The 24,952-nt window shown below is 44.3% G+C and overlaps 1 protein-coding gene across 1 annotated transcript; it reads right to left on the bottom strand.

Annotated features, from left to right (window-relative positions):
* Window positions 1-481: 481 nt before the first annotated feature.
* Window positions 482-20,567, bottom strand: LIPM (lipase family member M). The gene is made up of 9 exons (XM_007079265.3): window positions 20,413-20,567; window positions 17,154-17,271; window positions 12,295-12,493; window positions 11,092-11,201; window positions 8,682-8,818; window positions 7,710-7,856; window positions 6,375-6,446; window positions 4,791-4,862; window positions 482-1,271 (listed from the first exon to the last, which is right to left on the bottom strand). Exons 1-9 carry the CDS (start codon window positions 20,557-20,559, stop codon window positions 1,002-1,004), a joined length of 1,272 nt encoding a protein of 423 aa, XP_007079327.1. The 5' UTR covers window positions 20,560-20,567; the 3' UTR covers window positions 482-1,001.
* Window positions 20,568-24,952: the final 4,385 nt, after the last annotated feature.

The raw sequence follows: 24,952 nt of genomic DNA, 5'->3' as shown, positions 1-24,952 counted from the left end.
ATTTTCTTCTATTCGTGACTGACTCTGGGCAGTTATCAAGATCAAAGAATAAAATACGAGACAGTTTGTTGTCTCTATGCTCATGACATCCTAATACTTTCTTCCTGGTTTTTCGTTTTTGAAGGCAGAAAACCGGGGCAGACATTTGTGGACATTAGGTCTTCTAGCGTCAGTCAATGAACTCTCCAACGAGCTGGGCTAGGTGCTAGGTACTGAAATACATATACGTGCTTCATGGAGTGCATAACGTGCTTACGGAAAACTCATTAAATCCCTCACAAAATTATTTCCTCTGAGACTTAACTATAAAACCCTGGTGCTTTCTAATGGGGCTTAAAATGTATTTCATCCATATTGTCCCCTCCCTCCCTCCCTTCCTTCTTTCTTTCCTTCCTTCCTTCTTCTCTCCTTCATTCCCTCCCTTTTCTTTCTCTTTCTTTCTTTCTTTTCTTTCTTTCTTTCTTTCTTTCTTTCTTTCTTTCTTTCTTTCTTTTTCTGTCTTTCTTCAGCTCAGCTTCCTGGAGTAGTATTATGTCTCTACAGCAATAAGGTGAAAATGTCCAGCTTATTTTGTCAAAGTTACAACAATCCAGAGATTCAAGACCTCTGTCTCTGTCCCGATCAGTCATTTTACTTGACTGGTCCAAATAGATGGCTTATAGAAAAAAATTAACATTTTAAGGGGCTCTCTCTGAATGACATAGAGAATCCTAGATAACCTCTAGCGGTCAGGTAAAATCGACCCTTCAGGATGGTAGAATATGACACATGAAACCTATGTTCACCCAATCAATATTTTAATTAGCTGATAAAAATTTCAATGTCAGTTTTAGTGTCCAATACAGGAAATCTCAAGGAATATGTACTATATCTCTGTCCTCCCTTCTCCACCCCCCTCCTACTCATATGGTGGGTTTTCAATTCTGGAAATCCTTAAAATCCTCCATTTAAGGGTTCCCTCTTCCCCGAGGCTTTTCTGAGACTTGTCAGTGTCCACGGTTTCATAATCGGATGCCACACACTCCCTGGGAAAAGCTGGTTTCTTCCTGCTTCATCAGGTGTATGATTTCATTGTACACACGGTGAGGAGCGTCCAAGCCCCAGATGAAGTCCACGTGTGCCCATTCAGGAATGTTCTTATGGTAGATGAGATTGGTCACCTCGGCCAGCAGTGTCTTCACATCCTCTGGGTTTGAAAGCCAGTCCTGACCCCCCGTCCACATCGCCGTGGGGACCGTCATGTCTCTAACTTTGTACCTTACAGGAGTTGGCTAGAAAAAAGGAACGTAGGTAATGTTTGGGTTTTCAAGCTCACAATTTATATTTAAAATAAACGATAAAAATATGCCATGTGTGGGGCGCCTGGGGGGCTGGGTCGGTTGAGCGTCTGACTCTTGATTTCAACTCAGGTCATGATCTCATGGTTCCTGAGACTGAGTCCAGAGTTGGGTTCTGGGCTGATGGCTCGGGGGCCTGCTTGGGATTCTCTTTCTCCCTGTCTCTCTGCCCCTCCCGCACGCTCTCCCTCTCTCTCTCAAAATAAATAAATAAATAAGCTTTTGAAAAAAAAAATATGCCATGTGTTGTGAAGAAAGGTGCTCGGGCACCCGCAGCCAAGCAGAAATTCATCAAGAATTTCTGTTCAACCCCTGCTTGAAGGCACAGTTGGTTAACCTTGCTGGGCCTCAGTTTCTTCATCTGGGAAATGGGGATGACACCTGTAATAACTTAGGAGGTTAAGGGAGAAATTTTGAAGGATGATTTCAGAAATCTCACAAGGCTAGAGGGAAATTTTATATATATATATATATTTATTATTATTATTATTTTCAATATAATTATATATAAATTTAAATATAATACAATATTTTAATATAAATATATATTATATATTATATTAGATATTATTATATGTATTATATGTATATTTTATATTATATATGTATAATATATGTATGTATGTATGTATATGTATGTGTATATATAATATACACATAATGTATGTGTGTGCATATATAATATACACGTAATAATATGTATATATATGTATGTATACACACACATATATGTACATATATGCATACATACACATATGTGTACGTACATACATGTACATGTACATACATGCATATATATGTGTATATATACACACATATATAATATACACATAACAATATGTATATATAATATATATAACATATATATATACATATATATATATATATATATATATATATATATATGATTCTATAGAGAAAGGCAAGAGATTGGAGCCTCACTGAGAAGTCCTTGGAATCTTCACAGAGACTTTCTGGAATAACAGAAAGCCCTTGAGGCAGACCCAAGCTCCAAACCTGGGGAAGTCAATGGCACTGGAACACAGGTAGTCTGAACCAAGCGAGGTAACAATTAGAGCCCGGCTCTGGTCTTCTATCACCCGAAGAAAAGTATCCAGGATTCCTAACTGACACTTTTCCTTTGTCAAGACGTGCTTTCAGATCATACTGGCTGTTCGAGCCCTGAGGTTGATCAAGCACCTAGAACTCTCCACAGTGAAGTTGAGGCTCATTTCTTCTCAGGAAATCCACTGTGGAGCCAAGGTGTCAACCCAGGCAGTCCTGGTTGAGTCTCTGGGGTTTTCTAAGAATTTACAGTTCTGGCCTGAGACTGTGATTTAGAATAAGAAATATATATTTGGTTTCCATCCCCATTTCTGGCACAGAGCTCCTAAAACCCTTGGAGTTTACCGGGTGATGAGAGCCAACAAAGTGTCTTTTGTGAAGTTAATGAGCTGACTTTTGGACTTCACCCAAAGATGGGGGCTGGCCCCCCAGTGGACACAAGCACGTGAGGGCTGGAACTTTCAGTCCTGCCCCCAGACCTCCAGGGAGGGGAGAGGGGCTGGAGACGAGTTCCATCGCCAGTGGCCGATAATTGAATCAATCCTGCCGATGTAAAGAAGCCTCTATAAACATCCTACATGGTTGGGGACCTTCCTAGCTGGTGAACACGTGGAGATTTGGGGAAAGTGGCATGCTAGGAGAGAGCTGGAGGCTCTTTGCCCCTCGCCCACAACCTTGCCCTATACAGCTTTTCCATCTGGCTATTCCTGGGTCACCGTCTTTTGTAATAAATGGATGATCTAGTAAGTTAAACGTCTGTCTGGTTTTTGCTAGCCAATCTGGCAAATTAACAGAACCCAAGGGGAGGGTTGTTAGATCTTCACTTTATGGCTAGTCGGTCAGAAGCACAGGAACAACCTGGGCTTGAGATTGGCATCTAGCTGGAGGGCACTCTCAGCAAATCGAGCCCTTGATCTGACGCCGTCTCTAGGTAGTGCCCGAATGAAGTTAAATTGTAGGACCCCAGCTGGTGCCCGGAGAACTGCTGGTTGGTGGTGAGGGATCTCCCCGCGCTCACACACACACAGAGGAATTGAGTGATCGGAACTACCTTCTTTAGCCTAACTTCGACACAAAAGGTCGGAGCATTCTATGGTGCCATTAATGCATTTTTCTCTTTCACGTGTGAGAACACTGAACTGAATTCGGGTCGAACTCCAAGGTGCTGTGATTCTACGACACCTTTTTGGCACGCGTGTCTTCCTTTCCTTTCCCTGACCATTTCTAGGGCCTACACTGCACACGCTGCTTTCTCTAGAATGTAAAACATTTATGTTGATAAAACTATCTTGAAGCTAGACTGCTTTCTCCAAAGGCATGTTTTAGGAAACAGTGAAGAAGGACCTAATAAAAAGTAGCTGATGGCTGTGATGGATAATATGCTGGTCAGGGCGCTCCCAGTCTGTCCCATTTCTCGGCTTTTTACATCTAGACCCTCAGAGGCTGGCCTCTATCGGGCTCCCTCTGGCTCTATGTTTGCATGGTCAGTATTTGTTTGCATTCACACAGAAGCCAACCAATAATCTTCAGTGGGGATTTCATGCTCAGAAGAGTATCCTAGTCCCTTCGGGCTTTCCACAACTGTTAATTTTATCCTGTAGCATCGACTGTGCATTTTCTTAGGTAATGCAATAACCTTTCCTATTTTTCACTTGCAAATGATAGATTCATTAAAAGTGTGACCAGCGGGACTCTTAAGGGTTATCGAGTCCACTAACTTTTAAAGACGGAGACATGGGGGTCTGCAGAATCAAAAGCAGCTCGCCCAGGACCACACAGAGGGTCATGCAAGAGAAGGACCCATGGGCATTGAGTGCTCTTTCATGGGCCATGAAGCAGCCTGACCCCTGCCATCTTCATTCATGGTTTTGTTTTTTATTTTTATTTTTTGATCCTAAAAGGATCCTTCTACTGACCACCACAGGCGACACTCTTCCCTTCACTAAATCTACCCTGTCTGGCTCCTTAGAAGCCCAAGTGCCTTCTTCCTGGAGGCAGCCTCATCGAGAAAGTTCTGCTACTCCATTATGAAAGCAGGAGGCCTCTTGGCTAAGCCGTGAACTTCTCTAGTTTCTTTTTTTTAAAGTAGACTTCACACCCAGTGGTGCACAACGCTGGGCTTGAGTTCACTCATGGCCCTGAGACCAAGACTTGAGCTGAGATCAAGAGTCTGATGCTTCACTGACCGAGCCACCCAGGTGCCCCTGAACTTCTCTTTTCAAATGGAGTCAAGCCCGAATTGTTAGCTGCTGGTCAAATTCTCATATTTTATTCCCGCCTTGACAAAAAACAAAAACAAAACCAAAACGAACAAAACAAAACAGAGACCCTGCCATGATCACTTCCCTCCCGTTTATTGCCAAAACAGGATGCATTTGATTTTCTTACCTGATTGCCTTTCTCCAGATTTTTGGTCTCGCTCCCCCAGTCAAACGCCCGGAGTTCCCCAGAGTTCACTGCCTAAAAGGAGACAAATGGACATGGCCTTCAAACGCACCAGACGCATCTGCTACCACTGTCTGTAGTCAGGAGGGAACTGGAGAACCAAGGCTGAGGCTGCTCTTCCACTCGGGGCTAGGATGCTTTCCGGGAAAGCGTAAAGGCAAGAGTAAGGCCCTTTCGGGGAGAAAAACGTATCTGGAAAGCACTTCCCACGTTGTCCTACAACTGCAGGAAGTGCATGCCCAGAACAGCCCACGTGCAGATGGCTGTCCCGCAGGACCAGCCGGCTGCGGCGGGAGAGCGCCCCCTAGCGCTCGCGGTGGGGTGGTGCTCGGAGAAGGCGACCGAGGTACAATCCAGGTCAGAATTCTTCTTTGCTTTTGATTATAAAGTCTCTCTCCCGCCCCGCTACCGCCCCCCGCCCCGTGTACACACACACACACACACACACACACACACACACACACACAGCAATGACCTTAGAAGAACAATCTGACTAGGCTCTAAATCCTTGGAGAAACAGGACCCATATTTATGGCTTTTAAAGGTCCTCATCATATTCTTAAAACTTTCTGCTTACAGTAGGATCCCTCTGGGATTTTTTGTTCAACAAAGTCGTAGTTTTATTTATTTACGTGTTCCACGAAGTGGTAGTTGCGGTAGATGAGAATCTAAGGTTAACCACGCTCTAGCTTTCTGTCTTTATCTCCGTCCTTCCTCCGACAGCCAGTCTACATAGACTCTGCAGTACGTCTCTAACGAGCAATATTAGGTGTGGTGCTTCTCCACGTCTGAAAGGCTAATCAGCATCCACACGGTCCGAGAATCCGTTCTGAGCGATCCGAGATCCACCTGTGGCGGTACATGTGTCTCATGTACATGAGACAGTACATGTGACTGGTGATCGGGACCCTCCCGTCTGTGACTGTCGGTGAAGTCAGCAGCACAAAGGACTCCTGTGAAACTTCTTGGGGTATTTAGGTCCTGCCTTCACATTTTTATCACCACTTGACTGTGCTGCTGGAGAAGCCGAGAAAGAGAATGGAAACGTGATCTCCAGCCTCATCTGTGACGTGTCCAGGGACAGAGAAAGGTCTCTCTTGGACCATCTGAAGTCACATTCTTCAAAAAAAGTTTTTTTAGTGTTGATTTATTTTTGAGAGAGAGAGGGAGAGAGAGCTTGAACAGGGGAGGGGCAGAGAGAGGGAGACAGAATCTGAAGCAGGCTCGAACTCACAGCTCCCGACCTGCGCTGAAGTCGGATGCTTAACCGACTGAACCATGCTGGCGTCCCTGAAGTCACATTCTTAAGGTCCACCCAAGATTCCTTGAGCCATCTCCCTCCCATCTTCCCTCCCATCTCCTGAAAAGATTCACTGCTCTAGATTAAATCCACAGCGGAAACAGCATTGACAGGATCACGTTTCCTGTTGGAATACATGTGAAATAACACTTGCGCAGTCAAAAGGACATCCTTCGACTACTTCAGACAAAACGCACAAAGACCCTCAGCCAAGGCGACACTCCTACCTGGCTCCAGTGTAGGATATTTTGCACAGACGTCCCGGCGGGCGTATGCGCCACATACACGTTTGCTCGGCTCTGTAACAAAGCACGAGTGGTTTGTGGGGCGTGGGAAAACTCACGAGATGTGCACCTTGACAAGACCACATCTCCAGGGGGTCAGAGTAAGACATGGGACTATCGTTAGTTTAGCAGCAATTATCTACGAAACAGACATATACACATGCACCTAAATTTTAAAAATGCCACTAAATGTATTCTCAGGCACCTGTATTTTCTCATCTGAGAACAGCTTCTCTTTAGACATCTGACTTCTTCTAAAAGCTTGACTAAGATAATTAAGCATGAGGGCTCTAGAACTGGGTCTGTATTCAAATCCCACCTCTGTCATTCAATTTGGGAGTTCTTTAATGCATTATTTATTTATTTAATTAATTCTTTAGGTATTTAATGCATTAAGTCTCAGGATACTAGTCTATAAATGGACGTATTGATAATACCTGTCTCATAGGGTTGCTATAGGGAATCACTTAGCCTGGCATATAATAAATGGTAGCTATTAATCATATTATCAATAAAAAAGGGAAAAAAATCTTTAGGAGTGAAAGACGTATGCCCCCGGCTGCTGGGAGCGTGGCTGGCAGACTGTTGGACTTCCTTGGAGTTGACGGGGGGGTCGTCCCAGTTGCAGAGAGCTGTCCTGCCCAACGTCTCCCCCGGTGACATCTGTAGTAAGTGACGGGTTGAAGCGGGATTATAAAGACCAACTCCTTCACTCCGACTTGGGACAGCTTGGAAGGGTCATCTGATATTCACATCAACCGAGGTTCCCACGGAGACCCCATAGCGACTTGACGCTTTCAGTCTACTGAATCCTGCTTCCTTCCTTGCCCTGGGTGCCATCCCAAGGGTCTCACTCCAAATCATTCTGCACACTAATCTCCAACTCAGATGGTGCTTTCTGAGGAAGCCCGCCAGCGACCCCACCAACAGTGGCTATGCCTAAGCTGAACTGAGATTCCGAGACGTCCCCTTAAACTACAAACTGGAAGGACCTATGGAGAAAGAAGAGGTGTGTGATGTCTGGCAGTTAACTCACCGCAGTAGAGCTGCTCTCACACCTGTTCCATCCATAATCTACGAAGTTAATATCTAGCAATGCCCTTACGTCAACCTTGACTCATCCCGTGGTGAAGTATTTACTGCGTGTTAGTATGATTTGAAGAAAACCGAATTAGTTGGTGTATGTCATTTCTCTAAGCCTGCCCTGTAGTAGCTCACTTTCAGGGACTGAGACCGATCACTCCTAGTGGAAACAGGATTTATTAGGCTCCCACTTACCATGTTCATATTGTTGGCGTTAAATCCTCCCAGAAGTAACATGACGTTGCTACAAATCTGATCAATAATCATCTGACCACACAGGTAAATAACAAACTGTCTGAAGAATCTGGTCTGGTACAGAAATTCTTTTTTGCCAAACAGGCCCTGTAAAAATATGAAATGGGGTAGTAGTTATTACATTAGGGTTCAAAAGAAGTGAGTCTAATTTAAAAGCATACAGATCTTCCTCAACTTATGATGGAGTTATGTCCCCAATAATACCTCATCATAAGCTGAAAATATCCAAAGTCAACAATGCACTTAATACACTTAACCTACTGACATCATAGCTCAGCCTAGCAGACCTTAAACATGATCAGAACGCATACATTAGCCTACGGTTGGGCAAAGTCACCTAACACAAAGTCTATTTTATTTATCTATTTATTTTAAAGGAGATTTAAAAATATTTATGTATTTATTTTGAGAGAGAGAGAGAGAGAGAGAGAGAGAGAGAATCCCAAGCAGGCTCCACACTTCCACACTGTCCACATGGAGCCCTATGTGTGGCTCAAACCCATGAACCGTGAGATAAGACCTGAGTGGAAATCAAGAGTCGGACGCTTAACTGACTGAGCCACCCAGGCGCCCCAACACCCATTTTACAATAAAGTGTAATTTATTGGGTACTGCGCCGAAAGTGACAAATAGTGGCTGTGTGGGGACAGAAGGGTGGTAAGTGTATCATTCGTTGACCCTCGTGACCCTGTGGTTGCCCAGAAGCTGTGGCTGCCGAGAAAGGATCGTACCAAATGTCACCAGCCCAGGAAGAGATCAACATTCAGAATTCAAAGTATGGTTTCTAGTGAATGCTTTCGCGCCATCATAAAGTCGAAAGATCATTATGTCGATTTTATATTCTGCATGTCGTGGCAAATCAGGTTGGAGACTCTTCTACACAGACAGGAAGTTCTCTGAGGACTCACATACCTTGATCATCATATCCGGCAGCAGCAAAAATTTGGTGCCAGGACTTTTGGCGTGTTTGACAGTGGCTATGGGTGCTAAAGCAAAATACATTTTGATTTTCTGAGCCAGTTCTGGCATGGTGGAAAAAGCAATAAAGCCTACAAAAGAAGAGATACGTCAGTGTGGATATCGAATCTCCTAAAACCCGTAAAATACTGATTTCACTCTGGTCAAGTTATTTCAGGAACTCCGTGCGATGGTGTCTTAACCGTCCCAGGGAAATACAAGCTCCTTAAAAGGGGAAAACACCAGCCACCAAAACACCTCTGTGTCCCCTAAGACATCTTGCAAACACTTTCCAGCTAGTAGGTTCTCATTACATTACCGAATGGACCTATTGAGTCCAATAGTACGGACTCTGAGAACATATATATGTAGAGGGAAGTAACTGTGTGCTAGACAGTTTTCAGGGGACTTTTGTAGCTCTTCCTTCATTTAATTCTGACTCTTGCGAGAGAGGTATTGAGGCAAATCTCTGCTTTATGGTGAAAGAGGTTGAGCGTTAGAGAAATCACCTTGTTTATTGGTAACGAGCATGTTCCGTAATATAATGGGTGTTTGGGAGAGCAGGGTTTACGCTGGCCTCCTTGACTCCTACCTTTTCTGGAGCCCAAACTGTAATGTAATCTAAGTTGTCTCGTGAACTGGGTTTCAACTCTTATTTTTGTCGTAGACTAGGTCTGGGACCCTGGCTACCCAGTCCGTGCCTCGGTTTCGGTATCTATGAAACAGTCCAAATTACCACCGTGTAGGGGAGATCTCTGTGGAGCCTCGGGGAGAAAAAGGGGGCTTTTAAAGCCAGGCCAAGGTCATTGAGTTTGAAATACTCTGTGCACTCAGATATTTGCAGCTTGAGCGGTAGGGGGCAGGGCAGACGGAAACCAGTATCACGTGACTTCCTCCCGTACCCAGAAGGTGAGTATTCACGAAGAGCGCTTCCTTCTCAACTTCTCCCTCCCTGTGATTAGGTTTGCCAGCCACAGGCCAAGGCAGGTTCAAGAGTAACTCACTCGTAGCTTTTGCCCTCCCAGCTGTAGGTCCTATCGCAGGACGGAGCCGGAATGCCATTAAACTGTAGTCCAGCTTCACTGTGACCCTCTCTGAACTCCCTCGAATGTCAAGTTTGAGAACTCCCGCTAACTCCCTCCAGTGCTACTTCTCTTTCTGCAAATCAAGTACAAGTTTTCCGTAGGAACAGCTCCATGGTTGACCACTAGAAGAGTCCTGTGCTTTTTTGGCCCCCTTTTTCTTCTCGAAATAGCATTTGGCCTCATCAGTAGCACCTTGGTCTTAATGTCACGCTGGACAATTTGAGTGTAGAGAAGAGAAAATCTCAAGGGCCTCTGGACATTAGAGCAAGGGCAGGCACTAACACCCCAACTTTCTTTCTGAGAAGTGTGTGGGGAGACGGGAGCGTCACCGCAACCGGTTAAGGTTGTTGAAAAATCCAGAGGAGAAAATGTGGAAGTCAGACTCTTCATTGGCCAGAGAGCACCAAATAAAAAGAAGCCCACTGAACACCTGCCCCGAATTCCAGGAGGTGTGCTTACCTGCCTTCTCAGAACCCCATACCCTGGCCGTCACCTTTGGGTTTGGCTCGGGGTGAAGGCAGAGCTCTCTCAGCCCTCCCGGGACAGCCTTCCCCTCACGGCCTGCGCTGGGCCCCTCCTGCTCTCCCCTTGTCCTGATCTAAGCCAAACACACTTTTCCTACTGGTTTCGGTCTGAGACGAGGCGGGAGACCGCAGACTGCTCTCCCGTCTCCCCAGTAGATGACCTGTATCCCGCAGGGGCCGTGCGTTACGGTCTCTCACAAGTGCAGCGAATGCAAAAGGACAACAGCACAAAATTCCAGGCGTTGTCCTTTGAAGGAAAGGAAAAAGACCTGGATAAAATCCCCCATCACTGCTGTCCGTAGTGGGACGACAATGCTTGCTGTGTATTGAATTGCAGGTACGCTCTGGGCCAGAAACGGCTCTGAGACGAAATCCCTGCCTTCCCAGACCTTGTATACATTACCATTGAATGGTCCAAACTACCTCTAACTCTGCTAAGAAGGAGTGATTATCACCATCTTACAGATGAGGAAACCGAGACCCGAGGGGCTGGAATATCGGCTCAAGGACATTCAGCTACGAGGCTCCAGAGCCAGATGTGATCTAATTCCACATCTGTCCGCCTCGAAAGCCCTCGCTCCTTCTACCACACCACAAGCTTCTCTCAGCTCAATCCCTGGTTTCCCACAGCCCTCGGAGTGGGAAGAGGATGGGGTCAGTTTTGAGACGCATGTCGGATGACAGATCCCAGGCATAGCCACGCGCACCGTATGCCCGCATTTCTGACTGTACAAACCTGCTTTCCTTCGAACCTACCCATGGTAGTGCCCTGTGAATAGCCGACATAATAGATCTTTTCCTGGCCGGTTTTCTGCAAAATAAAGTTTATGACTGCAGGAAGGTCAAACCTAGCCATCTCATCATAACTATAAGGGGGGAAAAGACAAAGTTACATGAAAAATTATAATCAGAAACGACAAAAGCAGCCCCGGGGTTTACAAACAAGCCCCCGAGGCATCATCCCCACCGGCCTGTTACTGTGCCCCTCACAACCCTCAGAGTGGACTTGTTTCACACCCGGGACACATGGGAGCCTCTGGGGCCACCAGCTATTTGCACACTGCTGTTTTCTCCAGATGTGATCGCAGAGCGGTAATCATCTTCCGTGGATGTTTACTGAGCACATGACTTACCTCCCAGTGGAGGTGTCTTGTTACACAGTTAGTAGAACAGCACAGGGCCGTGCAGATTCATTTGTATGGAAAGGATTGAAAATGCTGCGGGCCCCTTCTCTGATCACATGGATAAAGAGCAGGTTGAATGCCAATAGGTACTTTAAATAAAAACATTAAAAACCTTTCGTAAGAGTGTGAGATATGTATTAGTTAAATTGATGGTCCCTAAGACTTAATGATTTCCCTCATATCTTTTTTTTTTTCCTTTGAGAGAGAGAGAGAGGGAGAGCGAGAGAGCATGAGTGGGGAGAAGCAAAGAGAGAAGGAGAGGAAGAATCCCAAGCAGGCTCCGTGCTGTCAGCACAGAACCAGTGCGGGGCTCGAACTCACGAACTGTGAGATCATGACCTGAACTGAAACAAAGAGTTGGATACTTAACGGACTGAGCCACCCAGGCACCCCGAGTTTCCCTTATGTCTTTAATGTTGCCTGATCTCATCACTTTCTGGGTATCAGTCCTTGTCATTACTCAGGGGGGAGTTAGCCCCAGGATGTGCCTCTACAAGGAAATGGACCTACATCTTCTCTCCCCCCAGTCTCAACCACCTGACACCAACCACCATTTTCGTCCTTTTAGCCAGACCCACCTTCTACTTGGGAAACCCGATCTTCCCCACTCCTCCCCCCAAAGAACCGCTAGTGAAATTAAAACAATTGAGGGACATCACGGTAGGATATTGATGAGCCAACCAAGGTAAATTATCCAAATGCTAGAAGCCATATTCTTTATCCAGTTCTCCCAAAGACATCCGTGTCCGCCTCCACTCTCAACACTGTCGTATACCTGAAAGCCCAGAACTCATCTTGGTCAATGGAGAGGGTCTTGTGTTTCCGAGACCAGGTGTTTCCCCGGCTGTTCCCCAGCCACACGTCAAAACCAGCATCGGCCAGAATGAAGCCCAGGCTGTTGTTGGGAAGGTTGGAAATCCAGTTGCTGGCGTCTCCAAGCAGGCCATGCTGCAGGAACACCACAGGCTTGGAACCTACACGGGAGAGAATTTCAGCCGCGTGAAATGTTCTCCACCTTTCTTGTTACCCTCTAGGGTGTAAGGGCTTTCAAGGTCAAAGGACCTGTGTTCAAATTTTGATTTAGCTGCTTGCTAGATGGATTGTGTTGGTTGGTCACTCACCCTCTCTGCTTCTTGATTTCCTCATCAGAAGAGCAGGATTTTTGTTATGATTAAGTAAAATAGTGCACAAGGGGCAGATGGGGCCATGCCGGGCATAGAGAAGAGATCAATAAAGTTCAGCGTCCATTGTGGTCTTTGTGTAGTTTTTACTGTCACTAGATGTGTCTGGGCACCACAGAGGACATTGGAAGTGTCCTGGAGGCAGTATAGTATCATGATTAACATAATTATGTAATGACAAATATAATTATCTATCATATACTTTTAAATGTATATATAATGTATTATTATAAGATTATATATAGATGTATGTTTCGCATATACCATATATGTAACGGTTTAATGATTATGGGCCCTTCATGTCAAAAGCATTCATTAGCCAGCTTGAAGAAGTTCCCACTTCTCAAATACGGGAACATTTGAGACTCAAAATAAATAATGATAGCAATAAGTTATATCCCAGTGAATACATTAAGAATGCATAAGACTATATTGATACCCATCAATAAAAGAATAAACAAATAATTAGAGAGGGAAAGAAAAGCTCTTACTTACAGTGAAATATCAATAAATATGGAGAGATTGGTGGCCTTATAAAATCATCAGTGGGTGCTAAAATCAGTGGGTAAAAGTTCAGAGAGATATAGTATATTTACATGATCTGAAAGCATCTCCTCAAAAACTATTTGTTAGTTACAAAGGGGAAAATGTTGGATTTAGAGTAGAAAACCTGACAGACTCTACCTTAACAAAATTGTTAGAAAGCTAATATCGCTAAAGGGAACAGGACCAGTCATGCACGCCATTCACAAACGTTAACTCAAAATGTATTAAGACTTAAATGTGAAGCCTGAAACCATAAAATGCCTGGAACTAAACATAGGGGAAAATCTCCTTGACATTAGTCTTGGCGCTGATGTTTTTGGATAAGACACCAAAATCGCAAGCAACAAAACCAAAAATGAACAAGTGCGACTGAGTCAAACTAAAGATCCCCTGCAGAGCAAAGGAAACGCTCTCATAGTGAAAAGATAACTCACAGAATGGGAGCTAATATTTGCAAACCATGTATCTGATAAGCAGTTAATATTCCCGAATAAAAAGAACTCGTACTGCTCAATAGCAAAAAAAAGCCAATCTGATTGAAAAATGGGCAAATGATCTGAAAGGGCATTTTGCCAAAGGTGACATACGAATGTTCAACAAGCACATGAAAAGGTGCTCAACATCACTCATCGTCAGGGAAATGCAAATCAAAACACAATGAGCTATCACCTCACAACTGTTCGAATGGCTGTTATAGAAAAGAAGGAGTAACCAGGACGTTGAGAATATGGGAGAAAAGGGAACCCTTGTACACTTGCGTGGTAACATAAATTGCTACCGCCATTAGGGAAAACAATATGGAGGTTCCTCAACAGATTAAAAATAGAACCACCAGATAAACCAGCAACTACACTTCTGGGCATATGTTCAAAGGAAATAAAACCAGTGCAATCTCAAAGAGATATCTACATTTTCATGTCCATTGCAGCATTAAAAGATTGGAAACAACCTAAGTATCTGTTGACTGAGGAATTCATAAAGATGTGGTGTCTGTGTGTGTGTGTGTGTGTGTGTGTATAATTTAGCCATTTGTGACAAACATGGATGAAACTGGAGGACATTATGCTAAGCAAAATAAGTCAGGCAGGGAAAGACATACTGTATAATCTCACATATATGTGGCATCTAAAAAAAAAAAGAGTTGAACTCCTAGAAACAAAGAATACAACAGTGGTTACCAGGGACAGAGGGGTGGGGGAAATGGGCTAATATTGGTTAAAGGGTACAAGTCTTCAGCTATATAGTGAATAATTCCTGGGTAGCTAATGTATAGCAGGGTGGCTATAATATTAATTATAATATTAATATAAAGGTAATAATAGATAATGTCAATAATATTATCAATAGGTAATAGGTTATATCAATAATATTATCAATAATAGGTAATATCAAGCTAATAATATTGCATTTGCTAACAGAATAGATCTTAAGCATTCTCACTACAAAAAAAAAACATAAGTAAAATAAAATGGTAACTCTTGGAGGTGATGGATGTGCTTGCTAATTAACCTGCTTGTGGCGATCAGTGCATAATGTATCAGAGCAAACCATCACACTGTGCACTTTAAACATATACAATTTTGTCAATTATGCATCCATAAAGCTGGGGAGAAAAGAAGAATATTTTTTAATAAAGCGAATATCACCAGTATCGGGACAAGCCGTTATCATGTGCTCCAAAATATGACACATTGAGGGCACACCTCTGCTTCTGTGGCATTCCCGCCAAAATGTATAACCTGCATCACATCATGAAGAAACACCAGACAAAACAAATTGGAGAGCGTTCTGTAATAACTGTCCAAAACGCTTTTAAAAAAATGTCAAAGGCAAAGAGACAAAACCTCAGAAATTGGTTCAGTTTATAAAGGAGAACCCCCCCCCCCAAAAAAAAAACCCACAAAACATGACAACTAACTGTGGCATATGACCCTGGATTAGATTACTGACCAGGGATAAAAGCAAACATAAAGGACTTTGGTATAACTGACATAATTGTAATATGGGATATGCAGTAGGTAATAACATCAATCATTTAATTTCCTACGTTTTGAGAAATGTGCTGTGATGAGATAAAAGAACATTTTTAGTGAAGGCGATCAGGATACCGCCTAGCCTCCTAGGGGATTTTCTCCTCGAAGAGGCCAATAGAAGCTGCAGAAACAACACTGGCCACGAGAGGGGAGTATTCTGCATCAACGACCCAAAAGGCAGGTGGATACACTGAACTCCAAACTCGCGTGTGACGAGTGAACAGTCTAAGTAAACAGGATGCGAGGAAACAAATTCCATTCATGAATGGGGGCTGCAGGTGATTCGTGAGCTTAGGAACTGCCACAGTCACTCGATCGCTCAGAAGAGCTGTGCCTGGTTTACGTCCTAGGACTAGCAGGGCTTGGTGAGAAGTTCTTTCTGCAACTCCCGGCTACTTGTTTATTTGTATAAAATTCATTAAAATTCATTCACTCCGTCCACGTATGTTTATTGGCATCTAGAACGTGTGTGGCACTCTTTTAGGCACTGGCTGTGTAGCCTTCAAGAGAATAAAGTCCCAGTTCCCGATGAGTTTACATTCTGGTTGGGGGAGACAGATGGTGAATAAGTAAATATCTATCCCACCAGGTGACAGGTGCCATAGGGAAAAGGAAGCACGATAAAACGGCGAGAGTGTGCTAGGTGACAAAGGGCTGCTATTTTGAAAAGGGTGGTTAGGGAAAGAAGGTGATTGAGAGGACCTGAATGAAGGCCCGGGCAGACTGTGTAGCTATCTGATGAATTAGCGGTCCAGAGGGAGCACGGTTAAGTTCAAAGGCACCGAGATTGGGGCATGCTGAAGATATATCAGGCAGGGTTGTGCAGCTGGCATAAAACAAGTTGGTTTTCAAAAAGCTGCACAAGTGTAAGTTGCAATAAAACAGAACCCTAAAGTCTGTTCACACCGAAGACCATAGCATTCACCCAGCCTTCCCTGGTTCTAGTTAAGAACGTGGGCTAGAGCGGCAGACAGATCTTGATTTGCGTGTGGGTTTTGCAACATTCTAGCAAGTGCTAGCACAGGCTTTCTGGACAAGTTACTTAACCTCTGTGAGTGGCAGTTTCTTCGGAGTATTGTGAAAGTTAAATGAGACAAATGCAAATAAAACCCGTAGCCTTGTACCTGGCGTTTAGAAAGAACACAACATGAAATTATATTATCTGTACTCATCACAAATAGTGTAGTTGCTGTTACACACGTAGAGCTAGAGTATTCAAAGGAACAGAGCCACATGGAGATAGAGGGTGGGCACACTTTCATTGGTAAGGAACGCGAATTTTTTAAAAACCAGCATGAGCTGAAAATCCCATATACAAAGAATGGGATTATATGAATTGTAGAGAGGTCTAACAAATTTTAAATGTACACGTGTTGCCTGATTTTTAAAAAATTTTGGTGAGAAGTTGGGCAACATCTCAAATACTTAAAGTGCTGTTCGGATGGGGAATAGAGTGTGCAGGGGTGGGTGTGAGATGCCATATTGAAATTTGCATTCTTCATGAGCAGGGCCTGGTGTGGTCTGGTCAAGAGACTGTCAGTGAATATTCTAGAATGTCTATATAAAAGGAGTTTGGGGATGGGTTATATGCTAGAAGGGGTCAAGAAATGGACCTTCCTGGAAGGTTTTTTTGTTTTTGTTTTTGTTTTTATTTTTTAAGCAACCACTATGCTTCTTTGGGATAATTGGAGATATTTGGATTAATGGGGTGGTTGTGATGGAGATTATGGGGGGTAGTGAAGCTATCTTTTGACCCGAACAATGGGCTCCAGTCTGTAACAAGAACACAGACTCCCCTCTACACCCCCAAATCACAAGGAAGTCATTACTGTAGGGAAGGCTGCCATATTGGAGGGGCATGGGGTGAACCATACCTGTCTTCTTAAGTTTCGTTAGGCCTTGAGGAATTCTGTTAACAGAAAGGATATACCCATCTTCTGTCACGACTTCATACTCTTCCCAGGGATAGCCTTGATGTTGGATGATTTCACTCTAAGGAAAAAGCACAGTGTCTTTTGAGTTCAGTTCTGTATGGCTATACTCTCAATAGTTCAAACGTAGTAAGTAGATTCCTTGACCTGGAAGATGTAGACAAGACGTCCCTTCTGTTCCCTAGTTAAGCGTGTTACCTTAGAAAAACTAGCCACCAACACTAATGCCAGCTTCCTTTGCCTTTAAGCAAAGTTTTTTTTTTTTTTAATGTTTTTATTTATTATTATTTTTTTGAGACAGAGAGGCAGAGTATGAGCAGGGGAGGGGCAGAGAGAGAGGGAGACACAGAATCCGAAGCAGGCTCCAGGCTATGAGAGCCTGACGTGGGGCTCGAACCCACAGACCGTGAGATCATGACCTGAGCCGAAGTCGGAGGCTTAACTGACTGAGCCACCCAGGCGCCCCTCTTTGCCTTTAATGTGGAGAACGGACCAGAATAATGGTTCTCAAAGTGTGGGCCCTGGACCCAAAGCATCAGTATCACTTGGGCACTTGTTAGAGTGACAAGTGATCCGTTTCCCTCCACAACTATTGAATTGGGAACTGGGAGGGATTTGTGGTTTAACGAGCTCTTTCGGAAATTCTGATTCACCCTAATGTTTAAGAACCACTAGACCAGAATACTGGTTCCAAAGCCTGAGTGGACATCAGTATTATCTGGGGCACTTAAATGTACAGATATCTGAGCCCACTTCAGGTTAGGGATCAGGTAATTCTAATGCAGTCAATGCGGGCATCTGTCCCAGGAGAGCTCATGAGAACCCTTAGACCACGGAATTTCCTAAGGTTCTTTTCAGATCTAAAAACCACAGACTCGGGACACCTAGGTGGCTCATCCAGTTGAGCATCTAACTCTTGGTTTCAGCTCAGGTCATGATCCCAGGGTCACGGGATTGAGACCTCGGTCGGGCTCTGCTCTGGGTGCGAGACTGCTTAAGATTCTCTCTCCCTCTCTCTCTGCCCCTCCCCTGCTCGTGCTTTTTAAAATACAATACAATAAATACAATACAATAAAAACCACAGACTCAAGAACAGCAGTTCTTAACATTTTTAGGTCAAGGATCCCTCGGGGAATTCGAGGAGAACTATAAAAAGGAATACACACGTGGACACACAAACACGTTTTTGTGTATACTTTCAGGAGTTCCTGATTTCTTGTTGCCTGTGTATGGACCCCTGTTTAAGGACCCCTACTCTACACAGTTATCACATGTAGAAGGTCTTTGTGAAATACGAGGCTTCAGAAATCTCCTCCGTATCTTCACTATTCCTACCCACTGTCATCACCCAGAGGAGGGGATTATTTCTATCAGCTGCTGCGTTTACAGGACCGATAGAGGAGAAAGCCGGGACTGAAATGCCCAGCGTAGTACCTGAGGAAAAGCCTAGTAGTGGGAGAGAAAGTCCCTGAGGTCCCACTGCTTGGCTTTCAATCCTGGTTTGAACACTGATACACAAACCAGCTGTACGATCTTGGGAAAATTAGTTAACTTGTCCTTGTTCCTCAATTTATAAACCTATAAATGAGGTGTGCCCACGGTTTATACTCCATGGGGTTCTCGCAAGGAATGTGAAGAGATAATGCACATATAACACTCACTAGATTACCTGGCACATAGTAGGTGTTTAATGCACATTAGCGACTACTGTAACTAAACATCACGCCCACCCTCTCAAGTGACTACAATTCCTGTTGCAGACGTGAGGTTAAGAGGCCTTTTTTCAGAAAAAAACTTCCTGAATTCTCTGGATTGGGTCCCCCTATTTTATGTTTTCTTCTTTGATTTCACTGTTCTTGTCATTAGCAATTGAGTGTCTATTTTCCCTGCTGGACGGTATAGCTCCATGAACTAGGGGCTTTTGGTATCCTCAGATCTCTGTAACCTAGTGATTAGCACGTATCAAGGGCCTAATAGGTGCTCAGTTAACACCAGCTAGAAAACCACACGCATGAAGCCAGCTGTCTGCCAAAACATAGGAGAGATTACATCCGTGTAAATCGGTATACGGAATCAAATCCGTTCAGACTCCGAACAGCTTGTATTTCATTTCTTTGAATCAAAACCAGTAGTTATATGAATTTCCTACTTTACTTTGCCTCTCCATGCATGAACTCTCAATGGCAGAGTCGGGTTCAACGGATTTTAGTATTAGGGCTCCTGAGGTCCCAAGGGCGCCCGGCGCTGGGCACACCCAGTGGGTGAGGCCAGGGAGACCGGCTCTGTCTTTGGCTCGAGAGGTTCCCTCTAATTACTCAGAGGAATGTGTGTGGGACCTTCGCCGGGCCAGGAGGCAGGAGGGAGCCTCTCCCCACCTGGGAGGGTTCACTGTGCAGCGGTTAGAGTGATGAGGCTTGTGTTCGGGCAGGCCTGGACTGAAGTTGAAGCTATGCTACCTGCCAGTGGTGTGGCCCAACGGATGCTCCTCATAGCCTCTTTATTCTGTTTCTTGATTTGAAATACGGAGATGATCCTACGTACTGCAGGGGGGCAGTGAGGAGGACACGGCCCCTCTGCCGTTTTCATGACAGTATCTGCGACGGGATACGCACAACTTGATGAGGGGCGCTGCTGAGCTCAACTAAGAGCTCGAAAGTGAGCTGAAAACTTCTCTGGGATGCTTAAAAAGTCGTCACGCCGTTCACGAGTTCTACCCCTCTCTAGATTTCCTCTTATTGCCAGCCAACCGAGTGACCAATCCAAAAGAGGGTAAGGAGAATAGACCAGAACGGGCACAGGATGTGACTAGGAGCAGGTGTCCCGACAGTAAGGAGTGAGAAGCGAGACCCTTCTGATCCACACGAGATGGCAACAATCAAGGGTCTGGGTGTGGCTCAAGATACCACAGTGGTTTCTCTGCTCCTAGAATGAGCCGAAGAATCCAGGAAAGAGTTAAGTGGTGCTCGAAGCAAAAGGATTAAGCCACTCGCCCAAATTCACTGAATTTGTTCAAGGAGAACGCAGGCTTACTCACACCCGTGTTGGCTTTCTTCCCAGCACCGTGTGCTGATCCATGACTACGCTCTGCCAGCAAAAGTCACGACCACACATAAATATAATATATAATGCAGATAATACACAGTGCAAAAGTTAACGTGGGAGCCGCGTCATTTCCCCCCAAGCGTGGAAAATCCCAACTTACAATATTCATGAATGCTTCTGGGTCCGCTGCTTTAGTCGGCAAACCTCCCGAATTCACATTTCTTTGGAACACATATGCCACCACAATCAGAAGCCACATCTCCGTCCTGTGTGAGACAATCCACACCCTTGACAAGAGTTTTGACATGATCCAACATCTGCATGTGTGTTTTTTCCCGGCGATAGAGCAACCGGTTCTAATGTCAGAAGGATCTATGGGTTTAAACACTGTTTCCTGAATGTCCCATCTAGGACGCTTCCCCCAAATTCTGAGACAAATTCAACAAGCTTGGTTGATAGGAAGGAAACAGCACCAAGTAGACTGGAAACGTGGCCCAGGATGTCCCAATGCCACCAGGCTCCTCCTACCGCTCACGCGGCTCAAACTCACCAATCCTCACCTTCTAGGTGTGGGGAACTTTCTTTGATGCAACCTGGAATTATGTGCACGTGATACAGCCCATAAAACCCCTGTTCTTCATCATCAGGAAATAAGAACCATAGGGAAGATCATTTTTCTTTTATTCCTAGGTTTTTTTTTAATGTTTATTTATTTTTGAGAGAGAGAGGGGTGGGGACAGGGGCAGAGAGAGACAGAGACAGAATCTGAAGCAGGCTCCAGGCTCTGAGCTGTCAGCACAGAGCCTGACATGGGGCTCGAACCCACGAACCGCGAGATCATGACCCCAGCCAAAGTTGGACGCTTAAGTGACTGCGCCACCCAGCTGCCCCCCCCTTTTCTCCCCTAGTTTTCAATCTCTCTTCCAAGGGTGGAATCCAGTCTGCAGAACGCATTACAAGTTTCGATAGCCACCTTTTAGTGATGAGTGAGATCATTGGTCGGAAGAAAATGCATCTTCCACGTTTAGACCCTTTTTTAATGTGGCTCCATTAAATAGACACGTGAAAAAAGTTTCATGTGGGGTCGTAACCACTGGCTAATTGCCAGGAGATGAATCAGATGGATGCTTGGTAATTAAATCGTCTGCAATAAGTAGAATGAGTTGCAGCCTAGTTATTTGCATGAGCTAAATGTCCCAGTTTGTTGTACTGTGTGGTCACGCGAACCCCTCCTTACCTTACTATTATTTGAACGGGCCGGGAGGATAGATTTGCTGTCGTTTTGAGAAAGAATGTGTTCACGTGTCAGAAAAAACACCTTATTTAAAGTCATATATTTCTTTACCCCTACATTAGCTCCGTAGAGTGGAGCAGAGAAGCAGACTAACTTACAGCCTTCTGGAATGTGGCTGGCCAAGGAGCCCAGGCCAGAACAGGACTGATGGGTCTGTGAGAAAGTACCACCCACAGTCTGGGCCTCACCCAAGCTGGGCCGGCTGCACAGGTGCTGTGGGGGAAGCTGGAGGCTCTTATTCAGACCCACCTCAACATTCCCACCAGGCCGATCAGATGCTCGCTAAGGAGGGGCCCTTTGACCTAGTTCCGGACAGCAGGGACAGCCGTCTAGCTCTGAGGATCCCCGTGTCTCCAGGACCCTCTACACTCACTCTCCAGTTCTGCAGAGCCAGACTCTGGCTCTCCCATCGCTGCCCTCTTGGGACTTCTCGATGTCACATAGCTAGAAAAAAAGACAAATCTTTTGTTTTTAGAAATGTGAAGGCATTAGATGATTGGCCAACGTTACCTAGGTGGGTTGTGGTAACACCAGAACTGACATTCAGGCGTTTTAATTTATTGGTGAGTGTTCCTGATGCATGGGGGAAAAAAAAAAAAAGAAGAAGTGCCATATTTCAGTGTCCTCTTGCCCATTCAGGGACAAAGCCTCACCACCATCCAAAGAAATGACATCAGTCGCTGGTAATTGGTAACTGGTCTCTTTAAAACATCTTCTCCTGGATTTGAGATTCAAAATTGTTCTGTGATTTCATTATAAGTTGGGAAATCTACTCTCATTTGCTCCAATATATTCGGGTAAGATCAACTCCCACACTGGATTAATTACCTGGTGAATATCACACAGATTTATTAATAAAAGAATTGATGTCTGTTCAGAATGAATCCTATGTTTTGGGTAGTTTTGTTTTCAGCCTTTATTCACTGTGTCCTCCGTGGGTGTGAACAAGACAGAGAAAATACAGTTCAATTTGGCTACCAAATTCTCGGGTGACTTTTAGGAGCCTACAACTGTCATTTTGGAAGCAGGTAAATGACACTCTAAATCCAGCTGAAACAGCTACACTTTGAACAAATGTGATATAAGTTCAGTTCTTCCCCTTTCCAGAATTTTGACCCCATGAGCAACTCTTAAACATGGGAAGCATCAGAAGCATTAGAAAGGGACATGGGGGTCCAGCTGTTCCAACGTGACCTCCAACTTGGAACTATTTATCCCAAGAGATCTATCTTCAAGGGTTTCTATCCTCCTTTCATCCTTTAAATGGGTTTTTATCGGGGCGCCTGGGTGGCTCAGTTGGTTAAGCGGCCGACTTCTGCTCAGGTCATGATCTCGCGGTCCGTGAGTTCGAGTCCCGCGTCGGGCTCTGTGCTGACAGCTCAGAGCCTGGAGCCCGTTTCAGATTCTGTGTCTCCCTCTCTCTGACCCTCCCCCATTCATGCTCTGTCTCTCTCTGTCTCAAAAATAAATAAACGTTAAATGGGTTTTTATTGTGTCAGTACATAAAGACAGAGCATCTGCAATACTCTGCCATCTTGAAACTAAGAAAATGGGTCTCTCCCAACGTACACTACGTGCAAATCAATTAAATATCAAAATTACGTAAAAGCAATGGGTCTTATTCAGTAAAAAGTGAATAAGGAATCAACATGTAGCCTTCCCTGAAGATGTCGTGTGTGTAAAAACTGTAAAAATGGAAACAGTTATACAAAACAGGAGAAAACCCAAAAAAACAGAAAACACACAGGAACACAAGAGTAAAAAAAAAAAAAAAAAAAGGAAGATGAAAAAAAAAAACCAACCCTCAAACTGGAAGAGAAATCTTTTCTGTTTGAGTTGTGGGTTAAAGGGCTTTCAACTTAGAGCTGTGTTCCACCAACGTTGAACTGAGTCTTGTTACAACAGTTCCTTCAGGTTTTACAAGCTGAAGCCCTGAGTCCGGTGGAGGCTGGGCTGTGGGATCTATCTGAAGTCTGAGACTGTGCTCTGATCAGAATCTCTCTGTGATCAAACATCCGGAACTTCGAAATCAGGCCTTGAACTCAGGCCTGATCTCTTCCTCTCTCACCAAGAGTTATCTTCAAGGACGCTCCAGGCCTTCAGGCAAATGGCCTTTTGGCTTATCTACTCTCCCGGTGGGTCAGACATGCCTGAAAATATGTTTCTCATTTTGAAATCAACCAATACCTCTCAGCTATAGTAATCAGCATAGGTTGGCTCCTTTTTTTTTTTTTTAAGAAAATAGAAATTATTTTAAGTTAGAATAAAGTTATTAAAATCTAAAATAAGTTGTAGTTAAATTAAAAAATTTAGAGTTTGCAGGGCACCTGGGTGGCACAGTTGGTTAAGCACCAACTCTTGATTTCGGCTCAGGTCACGATCTCATGGTTTGTGAGTTTGAGCCCCAAGTCGGGCTCTGCGCTGACAGTGCGGGGTCTGTTTAGGGGTCTGTCTGTCCCTCTCTCGCTGCCTCTCTCTCTCTCAAAACAAATAAATAAACATTAATTTTTTTTAGAGTTTGGGAAAAATGTTTAAAACATGATTGCAAAACAAGACAATAGAATATATTTAGGTTTATATGAGACACAAGGAAAACTACAGAGTTTTAAAATACCAATTGCACAATATCATGGTGGCTGGGTAAACAGTGGGTTAATTTCTAAAACCAAATATACAAGCCCTAAAAAAAATTTCCCTAAGCTTTTGTTTGTCCGGGAAAGTATTTATCTTGCCTTCCTTTCTGAAGGACGACTTTGTGGGTAAAGCATTCATGGTCTGCAGTATCTTTCATTAGTGCTTTGAATGTCTCGTCCAGCTCTCTCCTGGTCTGTAAGACCTCTGCCAAGACATCCACTGATGGCTTTGTTGGAGCTCCCTTATATCAGATAATTGTTTTCCTCTCACTGCTTTAAAAATTGCCTTAGATTTTAGGCAGTTTTATTATAATGTATCTTGGGGAAGATCATTCTGAATTGAAACTTTGGAGTGACCTAAGAGCTTCATGAACCTGGTCATCCAACTCTCTCCCCAGATGTGGGAAATTCTCCATCAGGATTTCTTTAAAGTTTATTTATTTTGAGAGAGAGAGACAGAGAGAGAGCAAACAGGGGAGGGGCAGAGAGAGGGAGAGACAGAATCCCAAGCAGGCTCTGTGCTGTCAGCACAAAGCCTGATGTGGGGCTCAAACTCATAAACCATGAGATCACTACCTGAGCTGAGATGAAGAGTTGGATGTTTAACCGACCAAGCCACCCAGTTGCCCCTCCACCAGGATTTCTTTAAAAAAAAATTTTTTTTTTAATGTTTATTTACTTTTGAGAGACAGAGACAGGGACAGAGTGTGAGTGGGGAGGGACAGAGAGAGGAAACACAGAATCCCAGGCAGGCTCCAGGCTCTGAGCTGTCA

The sequence above is a fragment of the Panthera tigris genome, chromosome D2 (genome assembly GCF_018350195.1).
Source record: "Panthera tigris isolate Pti1 chromosome D2, P.tigris_Pti1_mat1.1, whole genome shotgun sequence".
In the NCBI taxonomy this organism is placed as follows: Eukaryota; Metazoa; Chordata; class Mammalia; order Carnivora; family Felidae; genus Panthera; species Panthera tigris.
The sequence above is the reverse complement of the archived record's forward strand: the minus strand, read 5'-3'. Positions and strand labels throughout refer to the sequence as shown.